Source organism: Oncorhynchus keta, chromosome 2 (genome assembly GCF_023373465.1).
Source record: "Oncorhynchus keta strain PuntledgeMale-10-30-2019 chromosome 2, Oket_V2, whole genome shotgun sequence".
NCBI lineage: Eukaryota > Metazoa > Chordata > Actinopteri > Salmoniformes > Salmonidae > Oncorhynchus > Oncorhynchus keta.
The window spans coordinates 60,516,656-60,539,087 of NC_068422.1; the positions used below are offsets into that span (position 1 = coordinate 60,516,656).

Below are 22,432 nucleotides of genomic sequence, written 5' to 3' on the forward strand. Positions count from 1 at the left end.
CAGCAACGTCAGTGCTAGTAGAAAAAGACAAGTCCCTTTTTTCTTTTTTTGGGGGAGAGTGGGGAGGGTGGCGTCGGGGCGCTGTGAGAGTTATTTAAGGTACTCTTTAAAAAGAGATAGGGTTTTAGACCTTTCAGAAGCCGTGCAGGGACTTCGCTGTCCTGACTTTAGGGGAAAGTGTGTTCTCACATTGGGGTGCTAAGGAGAGGGTAGAACTTTGACTGGCCCGAGCGGGAGCTGCCTCCCCATAGAAACTGACCAGTGATCTACAGTGATCCATCCATTCCTTATCATTTATCGCCCTCCAGGTCCCCTCGGAGAGTTCATCAATGAGCTTGATGTCTTGATAAGCTCCTTTCCTGAGGACGGCTCACCTCTCACAGTTCTGGGCGACTTTAACCTCCCCACGTCTACCTTTGACTCATTCCTCTCTGCCTCCTTCTTTCCACTCCTTTCCTCTTTTGACCTCACCCTCTCACCTTCCCCCCCTACTCACAAGGCAGGCAATACGCTCGACCTCATCTTTACTAGATGCTGTTCTTCCACTAACCTCATTGCAACTCCCCTCCAAGTCTCCGACCACTACCTTGTATCCTTTTCCCTCTCGCTCTCATCCAACACTTCCCACACTGCCCCTACTCGGATGGTATCGCGCCGTCCCAACCTTCGCTCTCTCTCCCCGCTACTCTCTCCTCTTCCATTCTATCATCTCTTCCCTCTGCTCAAACCTTCTCCAACCTATCTCCTGATTCTGCCTCCTCAACCCTCCTCTCCTCCCTTTCTGCATCCTTTGACTCTCTATGTCCCCTATCTTCCAGGCCGGCTCGGTCCTCCCTCCCGCTCCGTGGCTCGACGACTCATTGCGAGCTCACAGAACAGGGCTCCGGGCAGCCGAGCGGAAATGGAGGAAAACTCGCCTCCCTGCGGACCTGGCATCCTTTCGCTCCCTCCTCTCTACATTTTCCTCCTCTGTCTCTGCTGCTAAAGCCACTTTCTACCACTCTAAATTCCAAGCATCTGCCTCTAACCCTAGGAAGCTCTTTGCCACCTTCTCCTCCCTCCTGAATCCTCCTCCCCCTCCCCCCTCCTCCCTCTCTGCAGATGACTTCGTCAACCATTTTGAAAAGAAGGTCGACGACATCCGATCCTCGTTTGCTAAGTCAAACGACACCGCTGGTTCTGCTCACACTGCCCTACCCTGTGCTCTGACCTCTTTCTCCCTCTCTCTCCAGATGAAATCTTGCGTCTTGTGACGGCCGGCCGCCCAACAACCTGCCCGCTCGACCCTATCCCCTCCTCTCTTCTCCAGACCATTTCCGGAGACCTTCTCCCTTACCTCACCTCGCTCATCAACTCATCCCTGACCGCTGGCTACGTCCCTTCCGTCTTCAAGAGAGCGAGAGTTGCACCCCTTCTGAAAAAACCTACACTCGATCCCTCCGATGTCAACAACTACAGACCAGTATCCCTTCTTTCTTTTCTCTCCAAAACTCTTGAACGTGCCGTCCTTGGCCAGCTCTCCCGCTATCTCTCTCAGAATGACCTTCTTGATCCAAATCAGTCAGGTTTCAAGACTAGTCATTCAACTGAGACTGCTCTTCTCTGTATCACGGAGGCGCTCCGCACTGCTAAAGCTAACTCTCTCTCCTCTGCTCTCATCCTTCTAGACCTATCGGCTGCCTTCGATACTGTGAACCATCAGATCCTCCTCTCCACCCTCTCCGAGTTGGGCATCTCCGGCGCGGCCCACGCTTGGATTGCGTCCTACCTGACAGGTCGCTCCTACCAGGTGGCGTGGCGAGAATCTGTCTCCTCACCACGCGCTCTCACCACTGGTGTCCCCCAGGGCTCTGTTCTAGGCCCTCTCCTATTCTCGCTATACACCAAGTCACTTGGCTCTGTCATAACCTCACATGGTCTCTCCTATCATTGCTATGCAGACGACACACAATTAATCTTCTCCTTTCCCCCTTCTGATGACCAGGTGGCGAATCGCATCTCTGCATGTCTGGCAGACATATCAGTGTGGATGACGGATCACCACCTCAAGCTGAACCTCGGCAAGACGGAGCTGCTCTTCCTCCCGGGGAAGGACTGCCCGTTCCATGATCTCGCCATCACGGTTGACAACTCCATTGTGTCCTCCTCCCAGAGCGCTAAGAACCTTGGCGTGATCCTGGACAACACCCTGTCGTTCTCAACTAACATCAAGGCGGTGGCCCGTTCCTGTAGGTTCATGCTCTACAACATCCGCAGAGTACGACCCTGCCTCACACAGGAAGCGGCGCAGGTCCTAATCCAGGCACTTGTCATCTCCCGTCTGGATTACTGCAACTCGCTGTTGGCTGGGCTCCCTGCCTGTGCCATTAAACCCCTACAACTCATCCAGAACGCCGCAGCCCGTCTGGTGTTCAACCTTCCCAAGTTCTCTCACGTCACCCCGCTCCTCCGCTCTCTCCACTGGCTTCCAGTTGAAGCTCGCATCCGCTACAAGACCATGGTGCTTGCCTACGGAGCTGTGAGGGGAACGGCACCTCAGTACCTCCAGGCTCTGATCAGGCCCTACACCCAAACAAGGGCACTGCGTTCATCCACCTCTGGCCTGCTCGCCTCCCTACCACTGAGGAAGTACAGTTCCCGCTCAGCCCAGTCAAAACTGTTCGCTGCTCTGGCTCCCCAATGGTGGAACACACTCCCTCACGACGCCAGGACAGCGGAGTCAATCACCACCTTCCGGAGACACCTGAAACCCCACCTCTTTAAGGAATACCTAGGATAGGATAAAGTAATCCTTCTCACCCCCCTTAAAAGATTTAGATGCACTATTGTAAAGTGGCTGTTCCACTGGATGTCATAAGGTGAATGCACCAATTTGTAAGTCGCTCTGGATAAGAGCGTCTGCTAAATGACTTAAATGTAAAGGCAGGCCATACCTTTTTGGTGGGCATCTTGAGCTTCATGAATTCTGCCTCCCGACAGAGCACATTCCAGGGAGCATGGATCTTCAGGAAGCCAATTCCTGGGATTTTGTTCTGGAAAACAGAGCATGTGATGTTGAATAAAATAATAATAATAAGGCAAAAGTTTTTCATGGATATTTTAATGTGCGATGAAATAAGTTTCCCCTGTTTTATCTGCGTGATGTATGTGTCCCTAGAATGAAGCTAATGTCACATCTCTAAGGACTACGTCACCCCGCTCCTCCGCTCTCTCCACTGGCTTCCAGTTGAAGCTCGCATCCGCTACAAGACCATGGTGCTTGCCTACGGAGCTGTGAGGGGAACGGCACCTCAGTACCTCCAGGCTCTGATCAGGCCCTACACCCAAACAAGGGCACTGCGTTCATCCACCTCTGGCCTGCTCGCCTCCCTACCACTGAGGAAGTACAGTTCCCGCTCAGCCCAGTCAAAACTGTTCGCTGCTCTGGCTCCCCAATGGTGGAACACACTCCCTCACGACGCCAGGACAGCGGAGTCAATCACCACCTTCCGGAGACACCTGAAACCCCACCTCTTTAAGGAATACCTAGGATAGGATAAAGTAATCCTTCTCACCCCCCTTAAAAGATTTAGATGCACTATTGTAAAGTGGCTGTTCCACTGGATGTCATAAGGTGAATGCACCAATTTGTAAGTCGCTCTGGATAAGAGCGTCTGCTAAATGACTTAAATGTAAAATGTAAATGTAAATGACTAATCAGTCTCTCCAAGGTAAAGCACAGCAATGCTACTGCAGCATTGCAACTGAACAAAAGTCGCAATGCTACAATAGCAAGGATTGTTGTTGATTTGAGTCAGCCAACGGCTGTATCCACTTGAATAGAAAGCAATGTCTCATAGTCTAATATATACAGGATAAAAGTTCTCTCTCCACAATCTCCTCTATCAAAAACAACAGTGGTTATGTAAGTCCCTCTCAATATGCTCCCGACCTACATCCTCACACCTCCCAGCCCACTTCAGGGTCCTGGCCCTGTCTGTTGAGAACACTGTGGCAGACTACACTTTGCACAGCAATATCAAGCAGAACAGATCCTGCCAATTATATTTTGGGGCTTTGGTTCGATTATCCACAAACAACCCTCATTCATGGACAAAGTAAATTAATAAAATTAAACAGGGAGGGTTTTTCCGACTTACTCATCAACAAAGCATACAGATGTTGTCAATAAGTATCACATCCTTTTGAATTTGCCTTAATATCACTCAAAACAAAACTTCAACCCATGTGAGCAACAATCACTAAATGGTAAGAGACCTCTTCATGCATGCAATAGGAACCCAACTCCCACAGAACCACATGCCTCCTACCATTTTTCTGCAAAATGTCACGTAACAGACATTACAAAACACATATCAACGATAAAAGAACAGTAAACACATGTCAAATCTTTACTTAAGTGGTTTCAGTAGTGGTTTGCAAATGGAGTGGTTAGGAACTAGGCCTTACCATTACTCTTTCATACAGGGCAGTTTCCCATAGTGTTTAAATCCCAAATATGTTTTATGCTGTATACTGTAGATATTTCAATCTGAATGGGAGACACAATGGCTGCGGTCCAAACACTTAAAAGACACACCCTCGTACACTTACCATCGCCTTGTGCCCTTTGGGGAATCCCCGTCGTCATCTTGGAGGGCCGTCCAAATGATTAGCCAAGCAAGGGAGGTTTGCAACGTAAGCCCCTCAGCCCTCGTTTTTAGTCGGCTTTGCGAGTGTACAATTATGTTCACTCCGGGGCCTTAAACTCCACATATGTCACGCCCTGATCTGTTTCGCTCATCTTCCCCTTTATCCCCTGTGTATTTATACCTGTGTTCTCTTTTTGTCTGTTGCCAGTTCGTTTTGTTCATAGAACCTACCAGCGTTTTGTTTTCCCTGCTCCTACCTGTTTTCCTGCTCCTGTTGTCTAGTTGTCTAGTTCTGACCATTCTGCCAGCCCTGACCCTGAGCCTGCCTGTCATCCTGTACTTTTGCCCCACTACTCTGGATTACCGACCTCTGCCTGACCTGACCCTGAGCCCGCCTGCTGTCCTGTACCTTACACCCTCTCTGGATTATTGACTTTTGGAAGTTCCAGCTTGGCAGGCTAACGTTAGATAGCTAATTAATTTACTAGCCATCATACAGTAGGCATATATTAATAATTAATTATTTAATATACAGTTGAAGTCGGAAGTTTATATACACTTAGGTTGGAGTCATTAAAACTCATTTTTCAACCACTCCACAAATTTCTTGTTAAATTAACAAACTATAGTTTTGAAAAGTCGGTTAGGACATCTACTTTGTACATGACACAAGTCATTTTTCCAGCAATTGTTTACAGACAGATTATTTCACTTATAATTCACTGTATCACAATTCCAGTGGGTCAGAAGTTTACATACACTAAGTTGACTGTGCCTTTAAAAAGCTTGTAAAATTCCCGAAAATTATGTCATGGCTTTAGAAGCTTCTGATATGCTAATTGACATCATTCGAGTCAATTGGAAGTGTACCTGTGGATGTATTTCAAGGCCTACTTTCAAGCTCAGTGCCTCTTTGCTTGACATCATGGAAAAATCAAAAGAAATCAGCCAAGACCTAAACATTTTTTTTGTAGACCACAAGTCTGGTTAATCCTTGGGAGCAATTTCCAAACACCAAGAAGGTACCAAGTTCATCTGTACAAACAATAGTACGCAAGTATAAACACCATGGGACCACGCAGCCGTCATACCGCTCAGGAAGGAGACGCGTTCTGTCTCCTAGAGATGAACGTACTTTGGTGTGAAAAGTGCAAATCAATCCCAGAACAACAGCAAAGGACCTTGTGAAGATGCTGGAGGAAACAGGTACACAATTATTTATATCCACAGTAAAACGAGTCCTATATCGACATAACCTGAAAGGCCGCTCAGCAAGGAAGAAGCCACTGCTCCAAAACCGCCATAAAAAAAGCCAGACAACGGTTTGCAACTGCTTATGGGGACAAAGATCATACTTTTTTGGAGATATGTCCTCTGGTCTGATGAAACAAAAATATAACTGTTTGGCCATAATCACCATCTTTATGTTTGGAGGAAAAAGATGAAGCTTGCAAGCCGAAGAACACCATCCCAACCGTGAAGCACGGGGGTGGCAGCATCATGTTGTGGGGGTACTTTGCTGCAGGAGGGACTTGTGCACTTCACAAAATAGATGGCATCATGAGGCAGGAAAATTATGTGGATATATTGAGGCAACATCTCAAGACATCAGTCAGGAAGTTAAAGCTTGGTCGCAAATGAGTCTTCCAAATGGACAATGACCCCAAGCATACTTCCAAGTTGTGGCAAAATGGCTTAAGGATAACAAAGTCAAGATATTGGAGTGGCCATCACAAAGTCCTGACCTCAATCCTATAGAAAATTTGTGGGCAGAATTGAAAAAGTGTGTGCGAGCAAGGAGGCCTACACACCGGATTCAGTTACACTAGCTTTGTCGGGAGGAATGGGACAAAATTCACCCAACTTATTGTGGGAAGCTTGTGGAAGGCTACCCGAAACGTTTGACCCAAGTTACACAATTTAAAGGCAATGCTACCAAATACTAATTGAGTGTATGTAACCTTCTGACCTACTGGGAATGTGATGAAAGAAATGAAAGCTGAAATAAATCATTATCTCTACTATTATTTCACATTCTTAAAAATAAAGTGGTGATACTAACTGACCTAAAACAGGGATTTTTTACTAATTGTGAAAAACTGAGTTTAAATATATTTGGCTACGGTGTATGTAAACTTCCGACTTCAATCGTAAGTAGACATGCACTCATAATTGACTGTAGCACATATAAAGTACCCACAAGCTACCGGTGGCTGAAAACACAATCATCACAGGATGAACAAGTGATGAATTTCCAGCCAAAGGTGGTCCATTTAAAAATCATTCCTTCCTCTCTCGCCCCTTGCCCTGCAAGTGTATACTCGTCAGACTCCATGATACATCATCAGAAGTGTCCACTTAATTTAAGGACTGAGGGGATAGGGTGTGTCTTTTAAGTGTTTGGTCCGCAGCCAATGTATCTTGGGTCTTGATCAATGTAACGATTTATGATGAATGAGTAATGATTAATGGGTCAATAGCCACTCCCTAGTGTATATAATAACCTATGACATTAGTTCTCTTTTTGCTTGTAAGGCTGAAAAGAATTACTCCCATTGTAGGGAAAATCTATTGCACGTGCTGTCCTTTCTTATCAGATATATATTTGATGAAAGCTGTTCATTTGATAAAGATCAATAATGTGACGAATGCAGGTCAATTGTAGATTTGGAAAATCATATCTGATCACAGTAAACCCCCAACGCAAGAGGAAGTTCAATGTGCTTTGTTCCGGTATGAAGAAGATACACGATACAATCGCTACATGAACAATAGGTGGACAAATGTCAACCAGTCAATATAAGGAGGAATGGAGAATTAAGTTGCTTTCAATGGAACAACATGACATCAAAGACAATATCTGAACACTGATTGCCAAGATGTGGAAGAAGGCAGCTACAAGCAAGCATCTAGTCTAAATGCACAACCACACCAGGGATTGAATATTACGCCAGTCTACTACAAAATAGGTTGATAATTTTTTTTTTGTATCAGTTAGGTTAGGCAGTCTAATTGCGAGGTTATTCCAAAAAGACTTCGAGATGTTCTACTGTTGAGGTTTGCAAACATGTGGGGAAAACACAGTCCAAGGCCACTAACTCACCCCCTCATCCTTCTCTAGCTCCAGGCCCATCTCTCGAAGGTTATCCTCAAACTCAGTCTGGCGGAAGCGCTTGTCATCCTCATGGTAGTCGAGGCGATGCTTGTGGGCAGCAACCTCAGGGTCTTCTTTGGGTGGTGGCGTGTCCCGACCTCTCATCATGCTCAGACTGCGGCGCAGGCTCCTGAGGATGCGGTAATCCCCGAAGTGGGATGTCTTGCGACGAAAACTCTGGGGTTTCTGGATATGATATGTGAGAACATAGTCCACCCGCCGCTGGCCATCCTGGAATGTAGGCCCCTGTTTTGGGCCGGCCTCATTTGACTTGAGGGAGTTCAAGGGCTGAGAAGAGAGAGAAAGGGGGATAATAGTTTTAATGGAGACATGTTGGCAGATCATGAGGAGAAGGTATGTGTCATTCTAGCCTGTGAGAGTTTGTTGTGTGTACATCTGTTTATCTTTTAAAATTGCAAAAGCTTAAGCCTTGTGGATAGTCAAATCCCCTCCACCGTGATAAATCAGTGCACTCCACCATATCTCTGCTACTGCCTTCTCCAAGGAGTGGGAATTGAATCATTTTGTACAGATTAAATGCTGCCCCTCAAAAGATGACAAAAGTATCGTTGCACCCTGCAACACATTACGTTAGACTTTCTCATAATACTGTCCTAATCCTCATGAAGACATACTGTACCTGAAGACCAGTGACCAAATCAATTATACGCTACTTGACAGTACGACTCATAGAGGAACATATGGTAACAAAGTGACTCTGGTGTTTGTCTTTGACCTAAAAACATTTCTGCTTCATTGTCCTCGAAGACCTTATTTGTTAGTGTGAAATGTTAGTGTGAAATTAGATTTGGCAGCAAATTGAAGTAAGGTTTTAAATTAAATGGAATGTTTAAAAAACATATATCTATATAGTGCCAGTCAAAAGTTTGGACACACCTACTCATTCAAGGGTTTTTCTTTATTTTTACTCTTTTGTAGAATAATAGTGAAGACATTAAAACTATGAAATAACATACCGGTATATGGAATCATGTAGTAACCAAAAAAGTGTTAACCAAATCAAAATATATTTTAGGTTTTAGATTCTTCAAAGTTGCCACCCTTTGCCTTGATGACAGCTTTGTACACTCTTAGCATTATCTCAACCAGATTAAACTGGAATGCTTTTCCAACAATCTTGAAGCAGTTCTCACATATGCTGACCACTTGTTGGCTACTTTTCCTTCACTCTGCAGTCCAACTCATCCCAAACCATCTCAATTGGGTTGAGGTCCGGTGATTGTGGAGGCCAGGTCATCTGTTGCAGCACTCCATCACTCTACTTATTGGTAAAATAGCCCTTACACAGCCTGGAAGTATGTTGGGTCACTGTCCTGTTGAAAAACAAATGTTAGCCCCACTAAGCGCAAACCAGATGGGATGGCATATCACTGCAGAATGCTGTGATAGCCATGCTGGGTAAGTGTGCCTTGGATTCTAAATGAATCACAGACAGTGTCAACAGCAAAGCACCCCCACACTATCACACCTCCTCCTCCATGCTTCATGGTGGGAACCACACATGCAGAGATCATCCGTCCACCTACTCTGCGTCTCACAAAGACATGGAGGTTGGAACCAAAAATCTCAAATTTGGACTCATCAGACCAAAGGACAGATTTCCACCGGTCTAATGTCGATTGCTTGTGTTTCTTGGCCGAAGCAAGTCTCTTCTTCTTATTGGTGTCCTTTAGTAGTGGTTTCTTTGCAGCAGTCTGAGCCTGAAGGTCTGATTCACACAGTCTCCTCTGAACAGTGATGCGTCTGTTACTTGAACTCTGGTAACTCTAATCAGCGTATCCTCTGCAGCAGAGGTAACTCTGGGTCTTCCTTTCCTGTGGCAGTCCTCATGAAAGCCAGTTCCATCATAGCGCTTGATGGTTTTTGTGGCTGCAATTGAAGAAAATGTCTGGATTTTCCAGATTGACTGACCTTCATGTCTTAAAGTAATGATGGACTGTCGTTTCTCTTTTTGCTTATTTGAGCTGTTCTTGCCATAATATGGACTTGGTCTTTTACCAGATAGGGATATCGTCTGTATACCAACCCTACCTTGTCGCAACACAACTGATAGGCTCGCATTAAGAAGGACAGAAATCCCACATATGAACTTTTAAGAAGGCACACCTATTAATTTAAATGCATTTCAGTTGACTACCTTATGAAGTTGGTTGAGAGAATGCCAAGAGTGTGCAAAGCTGTCATCAAGGCAAAGGGTGTGTAATGACTGTACTGTGAGGATCCAGATGGGTCGGATTAGCTTTTCAGTGGATGACTTCGGCCAGACCCTCTCTCACACACAGAGGGGGAGGAGGGAGCTGGTGGGAGGTTGACAGTTCACACCCTATTGTAAAATCAGGGATTAGAACTTTCAGCTATCTCCAAAATCACACAGGAATGTGCCTTTGTTTTCACAGACATTTCCCGCCGAAACTCTAACACGTTCTAAAGCAAATACTGTAACAATATTTCCAACATAGAACGTGGGGAATGGTCAGAAGCAATCTAAAGAATACTAATGTAATTCTGGTTGTTATTTTGAGAAATGATGAAGGAAATACTGTAACTTGAAAAGTATACACACTACATGTACGAAGTCTCCATCCTCCCCGTTGTGTATGAAATATGAAAAATTATGAAAGTGTTTTTGTTGACCTGTTCATACTGGAGTTCTGAATATCTCCAATATCTATTTTATGCATGTGATGTCAGAATGCGCTCACTGTTCCAAAATGTGATGGTTACGCAACAGGACAGTTCATCCGCGCTGCCCTCAAACCAAGGCACGCTGCCTGTTTTTATCTATAGACTGTTTCAACTTCGCAATTTCAAATTATTTTCGAACACGTCTTTATTTTTTAACAACCGTTTGAATTTATTAATTCACATAAAAGTAGGCCATTTCACCTTTGCGGACAATAACTTTTTGGGCATTACTGACCTGGACAAACTTCCCTAAGCACCAATTGTTTCTGCAAATCAAGTCTACAGAAATTTGCCCGTCTCCAGTCAAAACAGCACCTGCACACACGTGTTCACATTTTCCATCTGGTGCCCGCATCACATTCAGCTTTTGTATGATGTGTGGACCATGTCCTGGACAAATCCTGTCTTCACGTCGCACATGACAAAGAACTTGACCCCAAACCTGTGCCTTTTGGAGAGAATATATTGATGGAACGCCAGCCTACCCTTCCATAACATCAGGGACTCATCAATGCATAGGTCCTTCTATTGCACAAAGACCCAACCAAATGCTGATGTCAGGCTGATAAGAACATTTGCTATTTTGTGTAACGGGTCATTTAGGTTGGCATTAGCATTGTTGACAAAATGCAGGCATCGCAGCAGAACTAGGAAGCGGTTGGCAAACACGGGAGTTACAAACATAGGATCTGTGCTCCAGTATTCTCTTAGGGAGTTCTTCTTTACTATTCCCATGAGAAGGACTGTCACCAGGAAGGTATACATTTCACTAACTGTGGTTGTCAACCATTTAGTGAGTTTTCCCCTCACTCCTGGCTCTCTCTTCTCCTGTAGCTCCAAGGCATAGCGATTGGTCTCCTCCACTATGTCTCCCAACAGCTTCTCTGTCAGAAACAGCTTGAAGCACTGCCTCAGGGGGAATGGAAAGGGGCTTTGCACTCCAGACTGGGACTCATCAAAGCAAACAGCAGGGCCAGGAGGGGTGAAAGCTACCACAGAACTCCTGTACTTCATCCACTGTCAGTCTGCCTCCATCACCACCAGCATCTTCAAAGGGACCTGGGACTTCGTCAGTGAACAAGGGGTCCTCAGATTCAGGGTTCTCAATGGCTACAAGGTTGGGGGCAGCTCCTCATTGTCACTGTCAGAATCTGATTCCTGACTTTCATACCCAGACTCATTGTCAAAATTGATTAAAAAATCTCTGGAATTTCCCCATTTGTAAGTTGTCTCCTTTTGAAAGACATGACTAATGCTGCAGCTTAGCTCACTTGCTACATACATAAACAACAACACTGAATGTCTCAGAGTGGGAGTGAGAGGTTATGTGATTGACTGCCAGCACGCGCCACTTGTATCAATACATCACCATCACAAAATGTTTTGTGTTTTAATTATTGATTAATTTACTGTTTTGTTCATGTTTTCAAATACTGCTGACAAATCATGCATTCTGATTCTTGCATAGATTGTAATGGACACATATTATGTGTGTAAAATACATTTTTGAAGGTTGTACTGATTATGACTAATTCCAGTTATGTGTGAAGCCATGTTTGTTGACGTACAATCAATTCTGGGTTTCACGTAAACGTCTGTCGGACCAAATCTGCTATAACAAAATGAGGTGAGGGAGGGTTCACTCAGTTTTCAAGTAAACTTCCGGGAGTGAATGATGTGATGTGAAAGATGGTAGACGACACACCCTCTTCAACATGCATACTATAGACAAAACTAAACTTGTCTTTTCAAATGATCTTTATGTTGATGCGTAAAAAACAAACATGGGGGCATGCACAAACTACCCATCATCGGATTATTTTTGATTTCTAGAAAGTGTTTTACTCAATTATTTCTATCAATGGTGAGCTCACCCCGTGATGTGATTGATCATGAGTAGTAATTGCTATTAGCTCATTCATATTGTAGTTTCTGTCAACCCGAGAGTTATAAAAATATGACCGCTTGTGTTACCTCAATCTTTCCTCAGTTAGCACGAGGACAAATGTAGTCTACATTTTCTGGTTTGGATGACTGTGTTATACTGTAGCTACTGTAAATGTCTGAACATTGCATCCCAAAAAAACTGGTCACATTCTGGACATAACTTTATAAGGACTGTGTTTGTGCAAAATGTTTCTGTGAAAAAAACAGTGTGGCCAGCTCAAATACTGATTGTTGCGTCAATCTAAACTGGACGTTCTAAATAAGTGCTCTAATCAAGCGTTCTAATCACACCAGTTTGAGCATACGCTACAGGGACCACTGTAGAATGATCAAACAAGTTTGTTGGTACGTATGAAAAGGTTAAGAGAGGGATGTGATCTTAGAAACTATGACCAAATTGAGATGGTTTGGGATGAGTCGGACCGCAGAGTGAAGGAGAAGCAGCCAACAAGTGCTCAGAATATGTGTTTGCAGCAACACGTGCTGCAAACACGACAGCCAGCTCGCTGGCTAACACTATCAAACAAGCTCAGAATGATCTCCCACGAGCATACTATCATAGGAGTCGTTCAGCTTACTTTGGCCTACTCACTGAAACAGGAATGGAAGAGCGATGACCATTCAAACAAGTCTTTCTGTCGAACCCAATAACCACCATGGTCAAAATAACTATAAAGAACGTTGCCAGCAAAACGACTACCGCTACAATCAAATTGATCGTTGCGTTCCTGCTCCCAACCCACACAAAGGGTCAGGGCACAAGAGTAACAAAGGATAACAACGGGTTCAAGGATTATCAAAACGTAGACCAATACTCTCTAGAAGCTCTGCTAAGAGAAGTACAAAAGCGGCAAAATTTGACAAAGAGGAAAAAGATAAGACACCATGACTAGGCGTGGATTTGACGGAGAACAGCGCCGCCAAAATTAACGCCATTAGTGAGAACGTAAACGATCAAATTACCCCCGCTCTCACTCAAAACCTTATCCAGGGCCTGCTCAATCAAGAAACAAGCCCACGGGCTTTGACTATAAACTCAAATACAAATGTTGAGACGCACGGGGTGCTGGTGAGCAACAGCATGTGAAGACGCGTTTTCTCGGTGCTCTTGTCCAGAGCGAACAATCTACTATTAATACATGACCAACACCTCCCCTACTGAGTTAATTTTGTAACATTTAATTTGGACTCAAACCCAATTGACAAATTTGGCAATTTTTTTCTGAAATATTTGGCCTTTTCATTGTGAAATGTCAAAACAACCACGGCCATGAGTCACAAAAGAGCAGGCCTCTACTAAAGCCTCGGGCTCACTCGACACGGGTGTTCTTCTTGACTCTGATCCCCCCGACTTAGCCAAGATAATGGCGGCTATCATTAAGTCTGAACAGACTGTCCTGGCTAAGGTGTCACTGTCCACTGACCTATCCACACAAATAGCCATTCTCGCCTCCGAGTTCAACACAAAGATCGACCCCATTGAAGACGACTTGGCGAAACGTGACACCTGTCTGAATAGCCCGGAAGGTGGCTTAAATACTTTCTCCGACAAATTGGTGACAATGGAAGAGCAAGTCACCCGGCTTTCATCAGATGTCGTCAAACTAACTTCCGAGGTCAAAGACCTAGAGAACAGATGGGGGGGGACAGTCGCATTTTTGTCGTGAGAGAGGGCCGCGAGACCGTAGGCGGATTGCGGTCTAACCTGTCCATAGCTAAATTGCTCCAGGAAATTCTAGACCCCAATTATGCCCCCACCCTTGACCTTGCGCACTGAAGCCTACAGTCCGCACTGAAGAATGGGAAGCTGCCCAGACCCATTGTAGTTAAATTCCACTACCTTCAGGAGAAGGAGGGTGTCTTCCGTAAGGCATGGCGAGCAGCTCCCATCACCTACGATGGCCAGAACTATATGGCGGCAGCCATGAAGAAGAGGTCAGTCTTCAACGAGGTGAGGGGGCTCCTACACCGCGGTCTGTGCACCAAGTTCGGCATTCTTTACCCAGCTGTACTGCAGATCACTACTCCCTCCTGCGAGCAGAAGACATTCTTAGACCCAACCAGGGCCAAAGAATACATCGTCAAGCACCTACATCCACCGGAGGACAGGTGACATACAACTAACTAGTCATTGTAGGCCCATACTAACCATGCTAACATGACAAAGGACCAACTAGCGATATCATATCTTGATAAGAAACGTGCCTCCACCCTGCTGCCAAAAAAGGACAATTATTCTTCCAGTAACTTAACGTTATGAACAATAATGATATGTATAGGGTGAAATGTTCTCACAACGACAATATAGTTTGAATAGTATTTTATTTACAGTACATGGCACAATTAGCTTTTACTAACTAGCTGTGGCTGTACAGCCTCTGTGGTAGGTGGCTCGGTACTAATTAGCCTAGTTGCTACCTAAGGCTAGCAACTGAGCTCTCTTTCCATCCCTTAATAGGATACTCTAACAACATACTGTGAGCATGTTTAGTACATACTCCCAAAGGACCACGCGTATTAATTATTCTTTACTATTTGACAGGTTGGTCCGCCTTGGTGCTTGGTGGCGGCTGGAACAGGAGCGCAGGTTGTATAGCTGAGCGAGCAGTACAGGACGGGTATTAATTACCAAGCGTTTGCCAATCATTTTTCGGTGTTCTGTGTTGTTAGTATTTTCAACTTAGGGTTACATTTATACAAATTTAGAATTAAACTGGGTTTGTTTTCCTATTTACTTATTATTTTATATATATACCTGTATATATATATTTTTTTCTTCTTGTCATCCCAAGGGGACGGGGGTATATGTCCCCCCCCCACCTAACACTTTCTTCTGAGAACTTTATATTTTATTACTCTGACCTCTCAGCACACTGGCCATGTGATCATTTCTAATTACTATAGCTATGCCTAATTCACATACTCTAGGCTCCACTTGTTTTATCAGCTGGAATTTAAAAGGAATTAACCATATGGCCAAGCATAGCCGAGTGTTTGCTCATCTTAAGTACAAGTCCGGATATTGTTTTTCTCCAAGAGACCCACCTGATAAACTAAAGACAGGATGGGTAGACCATAGATTTCACTCCAACTTTGGTGCTAAGGCCAGAGGGACAGCCATCCTTATCAGAAAAGGCACCCCGTTTGTCTCCTCCAAAGTCATTTCGGATACTAACGGCAGATATATTATAGTGATGGGGAAATTGTTTAGCACACAGGTTATTCTGGCTAACCTCTATGGTCCTAATTGGGATGACGCTACATTCTTCTCTGACCTCATGGTAACACTTCCTGACCTTACCTCTCATCACTTGATACTGGGCAGAGATTTCAATTGTGTATTGCATCCAAGTCTAGACAGATCCAGACCGAAGCCCAACAATGTAATTTCAAAATCAGGCGCAGTAATCAACTCATTTCTAGAATCTTATCATTTGAACTCTGAACTCTACAAAGAGAGCTCCGCCAATCAGAATTTGACAATCTCTCCACTAAGCAAACGGAGCATCTTCTGTTTAAGTTGAGGCAGACATTTTATGGACATGGAGAGAAAGCTGACAAGTTGTTATCTCATCAGCTTCGACAATCCGCTACCAGCAGCACCATACCTGAAATGTGTGTCACAGCTGATTCAACTTCTACCCATCCCAAAGAAATCAACAATCAATTTAAGCAATTCTACTCTGCTCTTTACTCGTACACTTCCTGACACATTTCGTATGCATGCATTTCTAGACAATCTGGACATCCCCTGTCTCAATTCAGATGAACAAACCAACATGGATGCCTCCATAAGTGATAATGAAGCTACTCTGGCAATCCTGTCCATGCAGAGCGGTAAAGCTCCTGGGCCTGACGGTTTCCTATTGAGTTTTATAAAGCATTCTCTTCTAAATAATCCCCTATCCTCAGCTCAATGTACATTGAAATCCTTTCTAGTCTGAAACTGCCACAGACAGCTACCAGGTGAGTATTTCGGTTTTGCTTAAAAAATACAAGAATTCCCCTAGACTGTGGCTCATACTGCCCTTTACCCTATAAGCCTTTTGTGTTACAATTTTAAAATTCTCACTAAGGTCCTCTCACGCCGTTTAGAGACAGTGATGCCTAATATAATAATTAACTCTGACAGGTAGGCAATCTTTCTATAATATGCGCTGGCTATTTTAATGTTCTTTATTCTGGGGTTTGGCCCCTTACTCCTTTCCTGGATTAAGATTTTGATCTCGTTCCCGGTGGCTTCCGTTTACACCAACAAGGTTGCCTCCAGCTACTTCCCTCTTCACATGGGGGGGCAGGCAGTGTTGCTGTTTATCCCCTTTCCTAATTGATATGGCTTTTGAGCCTCTTGCTATTGCCCTGTGGGTGGAGGAGACGATTAAGGAAATACTAGATGGGTGACATAACTCTTACTTTATACAGTTCTCGCCCTGTGGAGTCTATACTCTATCTCTTGGACATGCTACAAGGTTTTGGGACATTCTCTGGTTATGAGTTAAACCTAACAAAAAAGTGTGCTCCTCCCCATGAATCAGTTAGCAGAAGGAACTGGGTATCCCAACTTCCCACTTAAGGTGGAGCATCAGGTCTTTACGTATTTGGGGATAAATGTCATATGCTCATTAAGGCTCTGGTTAAACATAACTTCAAAACACTCCTGGAGCGCACCAAGCAGGATTTCATAAGGTGGTCCCATTTCATCAGCAGGTCGCATTAATTCTGTTAAGATGACTATACTACCTAGATGTTTGTACTTATTCCAAATGATCCCCATTTTTCTCCCAAAGTCGATGTTCAAACAACTGGACAGCTACATTTCCAACTTCATTTGGAATAAGTCAAATACACGAATGAGAAAGGTATATCTAGAGAGACCTAAGCCCGCAGGCCTTCCACATTCTTTACACTAATACTTGTCATGCAAATATATCTAAATGTGTTTATTGGGTTTCTACATTTTATAACAAGGATGGTTCAACTTGGGCCCTCATGGAGCTACAGTCAAGTCTTCCAACTTATCCTGTCTCGCTCCTGTGCTCCCCACTGTCCATGAACCTTGGCACCCATGTTTTGAATCCCATTGTCAAGAACACCCTTAAAATCTGGTCCCAATTCCGAAATCACTTTAGCCTTAAACAAGCAAGCAACTACTTGCAACTCCATTAACATCTAATCATATCTTCCCAGTGTCACAGACTGACACGGCATTCCAGTTCTGGCATAGGAACGGCCTGGTGTTTTTTGTGACTCTGAGGGTTGACCATAATGTTCCCAATACCCACTTTTTTAGATATCTGCATACTCGCAGCTTTGCTAAAAAAAAACATTTCCCTTCATTTCCACTCGAGCCCACTAAGTGTCCAGTCGAGATGTGCTAAGATCTTAACCCGTATCTGAAGGGCACAATCTCCAGATTATACAACATAATACAGAACATTAATCCGCCTTCCTTGGCAAATACAAAATCTGCATGGGAGCAAGACAAGACGATGATATAAGGCAACAACGTATTGAGCGTATCCACACCTCATCATTTTGCAAAAGGCATGGGCTCATTCAGTTTAAAGTTTTGCACCGTCTCCATTACTCAAATGACAGATTGGCAAAAATATATCCAAATGTGGACGCCAAATATTTGAGATGCCACCAGAGTCCAGCGACTGTGGGACACATGTTTTGGTCATGCCAATCTTTGAATGGCTTCTGGGGCCCCATTTTGAGGCATTCTCACATACTGTATGTGTAATACAACTGTTAGCCCCAAGCCATTCACTGACATTTTTGCGGTACTTCCCCTAGACCAGAATGCTACCATGCATCAGGAAATGCGAAAGCATTTGCCTCGCTGCTAGCTCACCGCCTTGTTCTCTTTCACTGGAGGTCTGCATAGCCGCCCTCCTTTATGCAGTGGGTTAAAGAGGTGATGTCATATCCTCCTCTGGAGAAGGTTTGGTACACTGTGCTTGGGTCCCGACAAAAGTTTGACTTAACCTGGTCCTCATTAATACAATACGTGGAGAGCCTGTCTTTTACTTAGTGTAACTTGCATATTTTGGTAAGCAGCCATGTCTGGTCTCGTGGCCGTTTGTGCTGATAATTTTTATTCCACTTTTTCCATTGTTTTTGTTTCTATTACTGTTTTTCTGTGTGTTTCTGTCATATTTAATTTACTTTAATAGTATATCCTATTGATGCATTGGTTGGTGGGTGGGTGGATTGGAGGGAGGGTGGATTGATTGGAGGGAGGGTGGAAGGGTGGATTTGAGGGATGGATGGATGGTTGGGAGAAGGACGGGTTGGGGTTGTACTGTTTTTGTTCTCATATTTGAAAATCTATAAATAAAGTTTTAAAAAATAACAATAATGTTGCGACGCACAAGTTCAACCACATCGCAATAGCCAATTCCACGCAAACTCAGATAAGTCAATCTGTTTTAACCATGAAGACAAATGACACATCATGCCATTGCGAACAGTCACTCCACTTTGTGGAGAATATGACCACAAAACGCAACTCTGAAAGTCACTACGTGGAAACTGTCCTAGAGGACTGCTTAACATTGTGTTGCGTTAATTTAATCGAGCTCAACAATATCGCTCATCTCTCAAATGTTGTTTAATGATCTCAAAAGGGCTGTGAACCATGCTAAACGTTGGTTAAAAACGGAACAATGTGACACTGAACTTCGAGGTTTTACTCAGACTACCTCGCCTCTCACAATATGACTCATGCTGAAACTACACTTCCAAGACGTATCGCTTTTTCACCCTGTGTAAGTTACCAGCTTCGAAACTGAACACCTGGTACTCGGAGCAGACTTGATGGATCGTTTGAGCCCACGAATGGATTGGAAAGCCAACCAGGTATGGTCATAGATAACCGTGCCATCTCCACTGACCACAATGTCTTCTCCTAACGCTGGCTGCAACACAGTCATCCACAAGGAGTATCTGTCTACAGGACCCCTTGGGAAAAATACATTGACACCTCTTGATGTAGAATCTGACTCAAGCCGATATTACGATATCTTGTCACATTCAGTCAGCAAACCTGATAGACTATTATTTTCATGATTTTGAGCCAGCAGTCTCTGTGAGTGAGCAACTTCCCTCCTCCTTGGAGTCATGCGATACTGTAGCTAAGATGAACTTCTCTTGTCCTTCAGACACTTCCGCAAGCAACGCAGCCGTCTCAGGAAACAAAGCATCAACGTTCAGAGTGGACTCTGCTTCCGATGATACATTTTCCGCTTTGAGAGGGACTGAAACCCCTTTCTATGAAACTAACGGCGTCAGTCCCGCCACTGACCCGGTGATTGAAACTGGTGAAACACTGTGCGATATCACCAAAAAATATCCTTGTCTAAGTTTGAGGGTACTGGAACAGTTGCCACACGCGGACACTGTGGTGAAAGGCAGGCCACGACAGCCACAGAGCATTTTGAACCACAATCTACTAACAACGCGGCTGCTGACAAGTCGTACAAAGGGTCCAACCCTTTTGTTTGTGCCTCGATGTCACATCTACTCCTGCTTCTCCCCTCCGGCACGCGACGTCGCCGGAATACTAACCACCTGTCCTGGGTTTCATCATTACGCACACCTGGCATCCTTCATTACGCGCACCTGCAGATCATCATGACTCACACCTGGACGCCATTACCTTCCTCATTACCTGCCCTTTGTATGTCCCTCCCTCATGTACATTCCTCGGTGGGCCTCGTAGGTTGGTGTGGAGCCCAGCAGCCGACAAGGCCTTTCATCTCCTCAAGGGACGTTTCACCTCCGCCCCATTGCTCAAACACCCAGATCCCACGTTTTCCTTTGTGGTTGAGGTGGACGCGTCAGAGGTGGGCGTGGCGGCAGTTTTGTCTCAACGACAGGGTAACCCATTCTAATTGTATCTGTGTGCATTCTTTTCTAAGAAAATGTCCCCCGCAGAGAGAAATCACAACGTCGGCGATTGTGAGCTTCTGGTGGTGAAGTTGGCATTAGAGGAGTGGAGACATTGGCTGGAGGGTACCAAGGAACATTTCGTCATCCTCACCGACCAACGGAACTTGGAGTACATACGGACAGCGAGGAGACTGAATCCACGACAAGCCAGGTGGGAACTTTTCTTCACCAAGCTGACCTATCACAGAGGTTCCAAGAACATCAAGGCAGATGCCCTGTCCTGTATCTACGATTCGGGAGAGGGTCCTGTCCAGAGTGCCCCTATAATCTCATCCTCCCGAGTCGTAGGTCCAGATGCCTGGGATGTAGATGTGGAAATCTGCCAGGCTTCAGAGAGGGAGCCTGCACCCCTGAACTGTCCTCCTGAGCGCATCTACGTTTCCACAAGGATAAGTGATCGGCTGCTGACCTGGGCACACACAGCTGTCGTCGCTAGACATCCAGGTATTTCTCGCACTATCCACTCCATCGCTGAGAAGTACTGGTGGCCCACCTTGGTGCAGGATGTAACTTGTTATGTCAACTTCTGATCTGAATGTGCCCAAACCAAGTCCACAGAATGCACCAGCAAGGAAGATCCTGCCGCTTCCCGTGCCTCAGCGACCCTGGTCTCATTTATCCATTGACTTTGTAACAGATCTCCCCTCCTCTGGCGGTTTCACCACCATTCTGGTGGTAGTGGATAGATTTTCTAAGTGATGTCATTTAATCCCTCTTCCTGGTCTCCCAACTGCTCCCCAGGTCGCTGAGGCACTCTTCCAGCCTTCCGGCATTATGGCCTTCTGGAGGACAAAATCTTTGACCGTGGCCCTCAATTTACATCATGAGTATGGAGTGCCTTCATGGAGAAGCTCGGGCTCACGTTCAGCCTCACTTCCCGAGTACCGGCCGCAATCACTGCCAGTACCGGCAGGGTAAGTGCGTACGATTCCGTCCATGGACAGTGTACGGCCAGAACTTTCTGCGTCACTCCTCCACTGGGTTGACCCCCTTCCAGTGTGTTCTGGGTTTTCAGCCGTCGTGGACCCCGGGCCAGACCAAAGCTCCTGTGGTTGATGAGTGGTTCCATCGTCAAAAGGAGCAGGCAGACCACGTGCTGTCCGTAAAAAGGAACAGGCAGACCGCCACCACAGTGAGACCCCTGTGTTCCACGCTAGGGATCGCATCTGGCTCTCTACCAGGAACCTCCCACTCCGCCTACCCTGCAAGTAACTGAGCCCCTGGTTTGTGGGGCCGTTCAAGGTTCTCCGGAGGGTCAACGAGGTGACCTATAGGTTACAGTTGCCAGTCACTATCATATTTTACCCTCGTTTCATGTCTCCCTTCTCAAGCCTGTGGTTCCTGGTCCCCTAGCTGATGCTGTCCCCCACGCCCAGAGGAGTGGCATTGGGTTCCGGTGGAGGACATTCTGGATCCCAACTTCATCTGTGATTTCCACCTTCGCCGTCTGGACAGACCCTCTCCTCGTCCTCGGGGTCGCCCCTGTCCTGCGGCAGGAGCTGCGCGTCAGAGGGGGGGTACTGTCACATCTACTCCTGCTCCTCCCCTTCGGTGCGCAACGTCGCCGGAATACTAACCACTGGTCCTGGGATTCATCAATAAGAACACCTGGCATCCTTCATTACGCGCACCTGCAGATCATCATGAATCACACCTGGAATCCATTACCTTCCTCATTACCTCCACTTTATATGTCCCTCCCTTATGTTCATTCCTCAGTCGGTATCGTTTCCTGTTTTCATGCTATCTCGCCACTGATACGCTGTCTTGTTTCATGTTTGTTGTTTTATTAAACGTTTCCTCTGCACCTGCTTCTCGACTCACAGTGTCATCGTTACACACGGACACCAACAGCAACCGCTGGTGGGGGGGTCCCGAGATACAAAGGGGAGGAATACTGGCCCAGACCCATGATAAGCCTCGTCGAGGCCAGTGGGGGAGTTGATGCTACGTACAACACTGTACAAGGAAGCCTGATCAGAAAACAAATCAAGTTATAAACTTCCCCACGAGAACAGAGAGGAGCGGACAAACCCCT

The 22,432-nt window shown here is 45.4% G+C and overlaps 1 protein-coding gene across 2 annotated transcripts in view; it reads right to left on the reverse strand.

Moving 5' to 3' along the window:
* The window catches only part of LOC118358153 (anoctamin-1-like), a 63,569-nt gene that overhangs the window by 32,635 nt on the left and 8,502 nt on the right, over positions 1 to 22,432 (reverse strand). For both annotated transcript variants that reach the window (XM_052480103.1, XM_052480102.1), the window contains exons 3-4: positions 7,735 to 8,073; positions 2,934 to 3,032 (exon numbers count right to left, since the gene is read on the reverse strand). In XM_052480103.1, the coding sequence (XP_052336063.1) occupies positions 2,934 to 3,032; positions 7,735 to 8,073 (438 nt within the window). The remainder of the gene's footprint in view (positions 1 to 2,933; positions 3,033 to 7,734; positions 8,074 to 22,432) is intronic.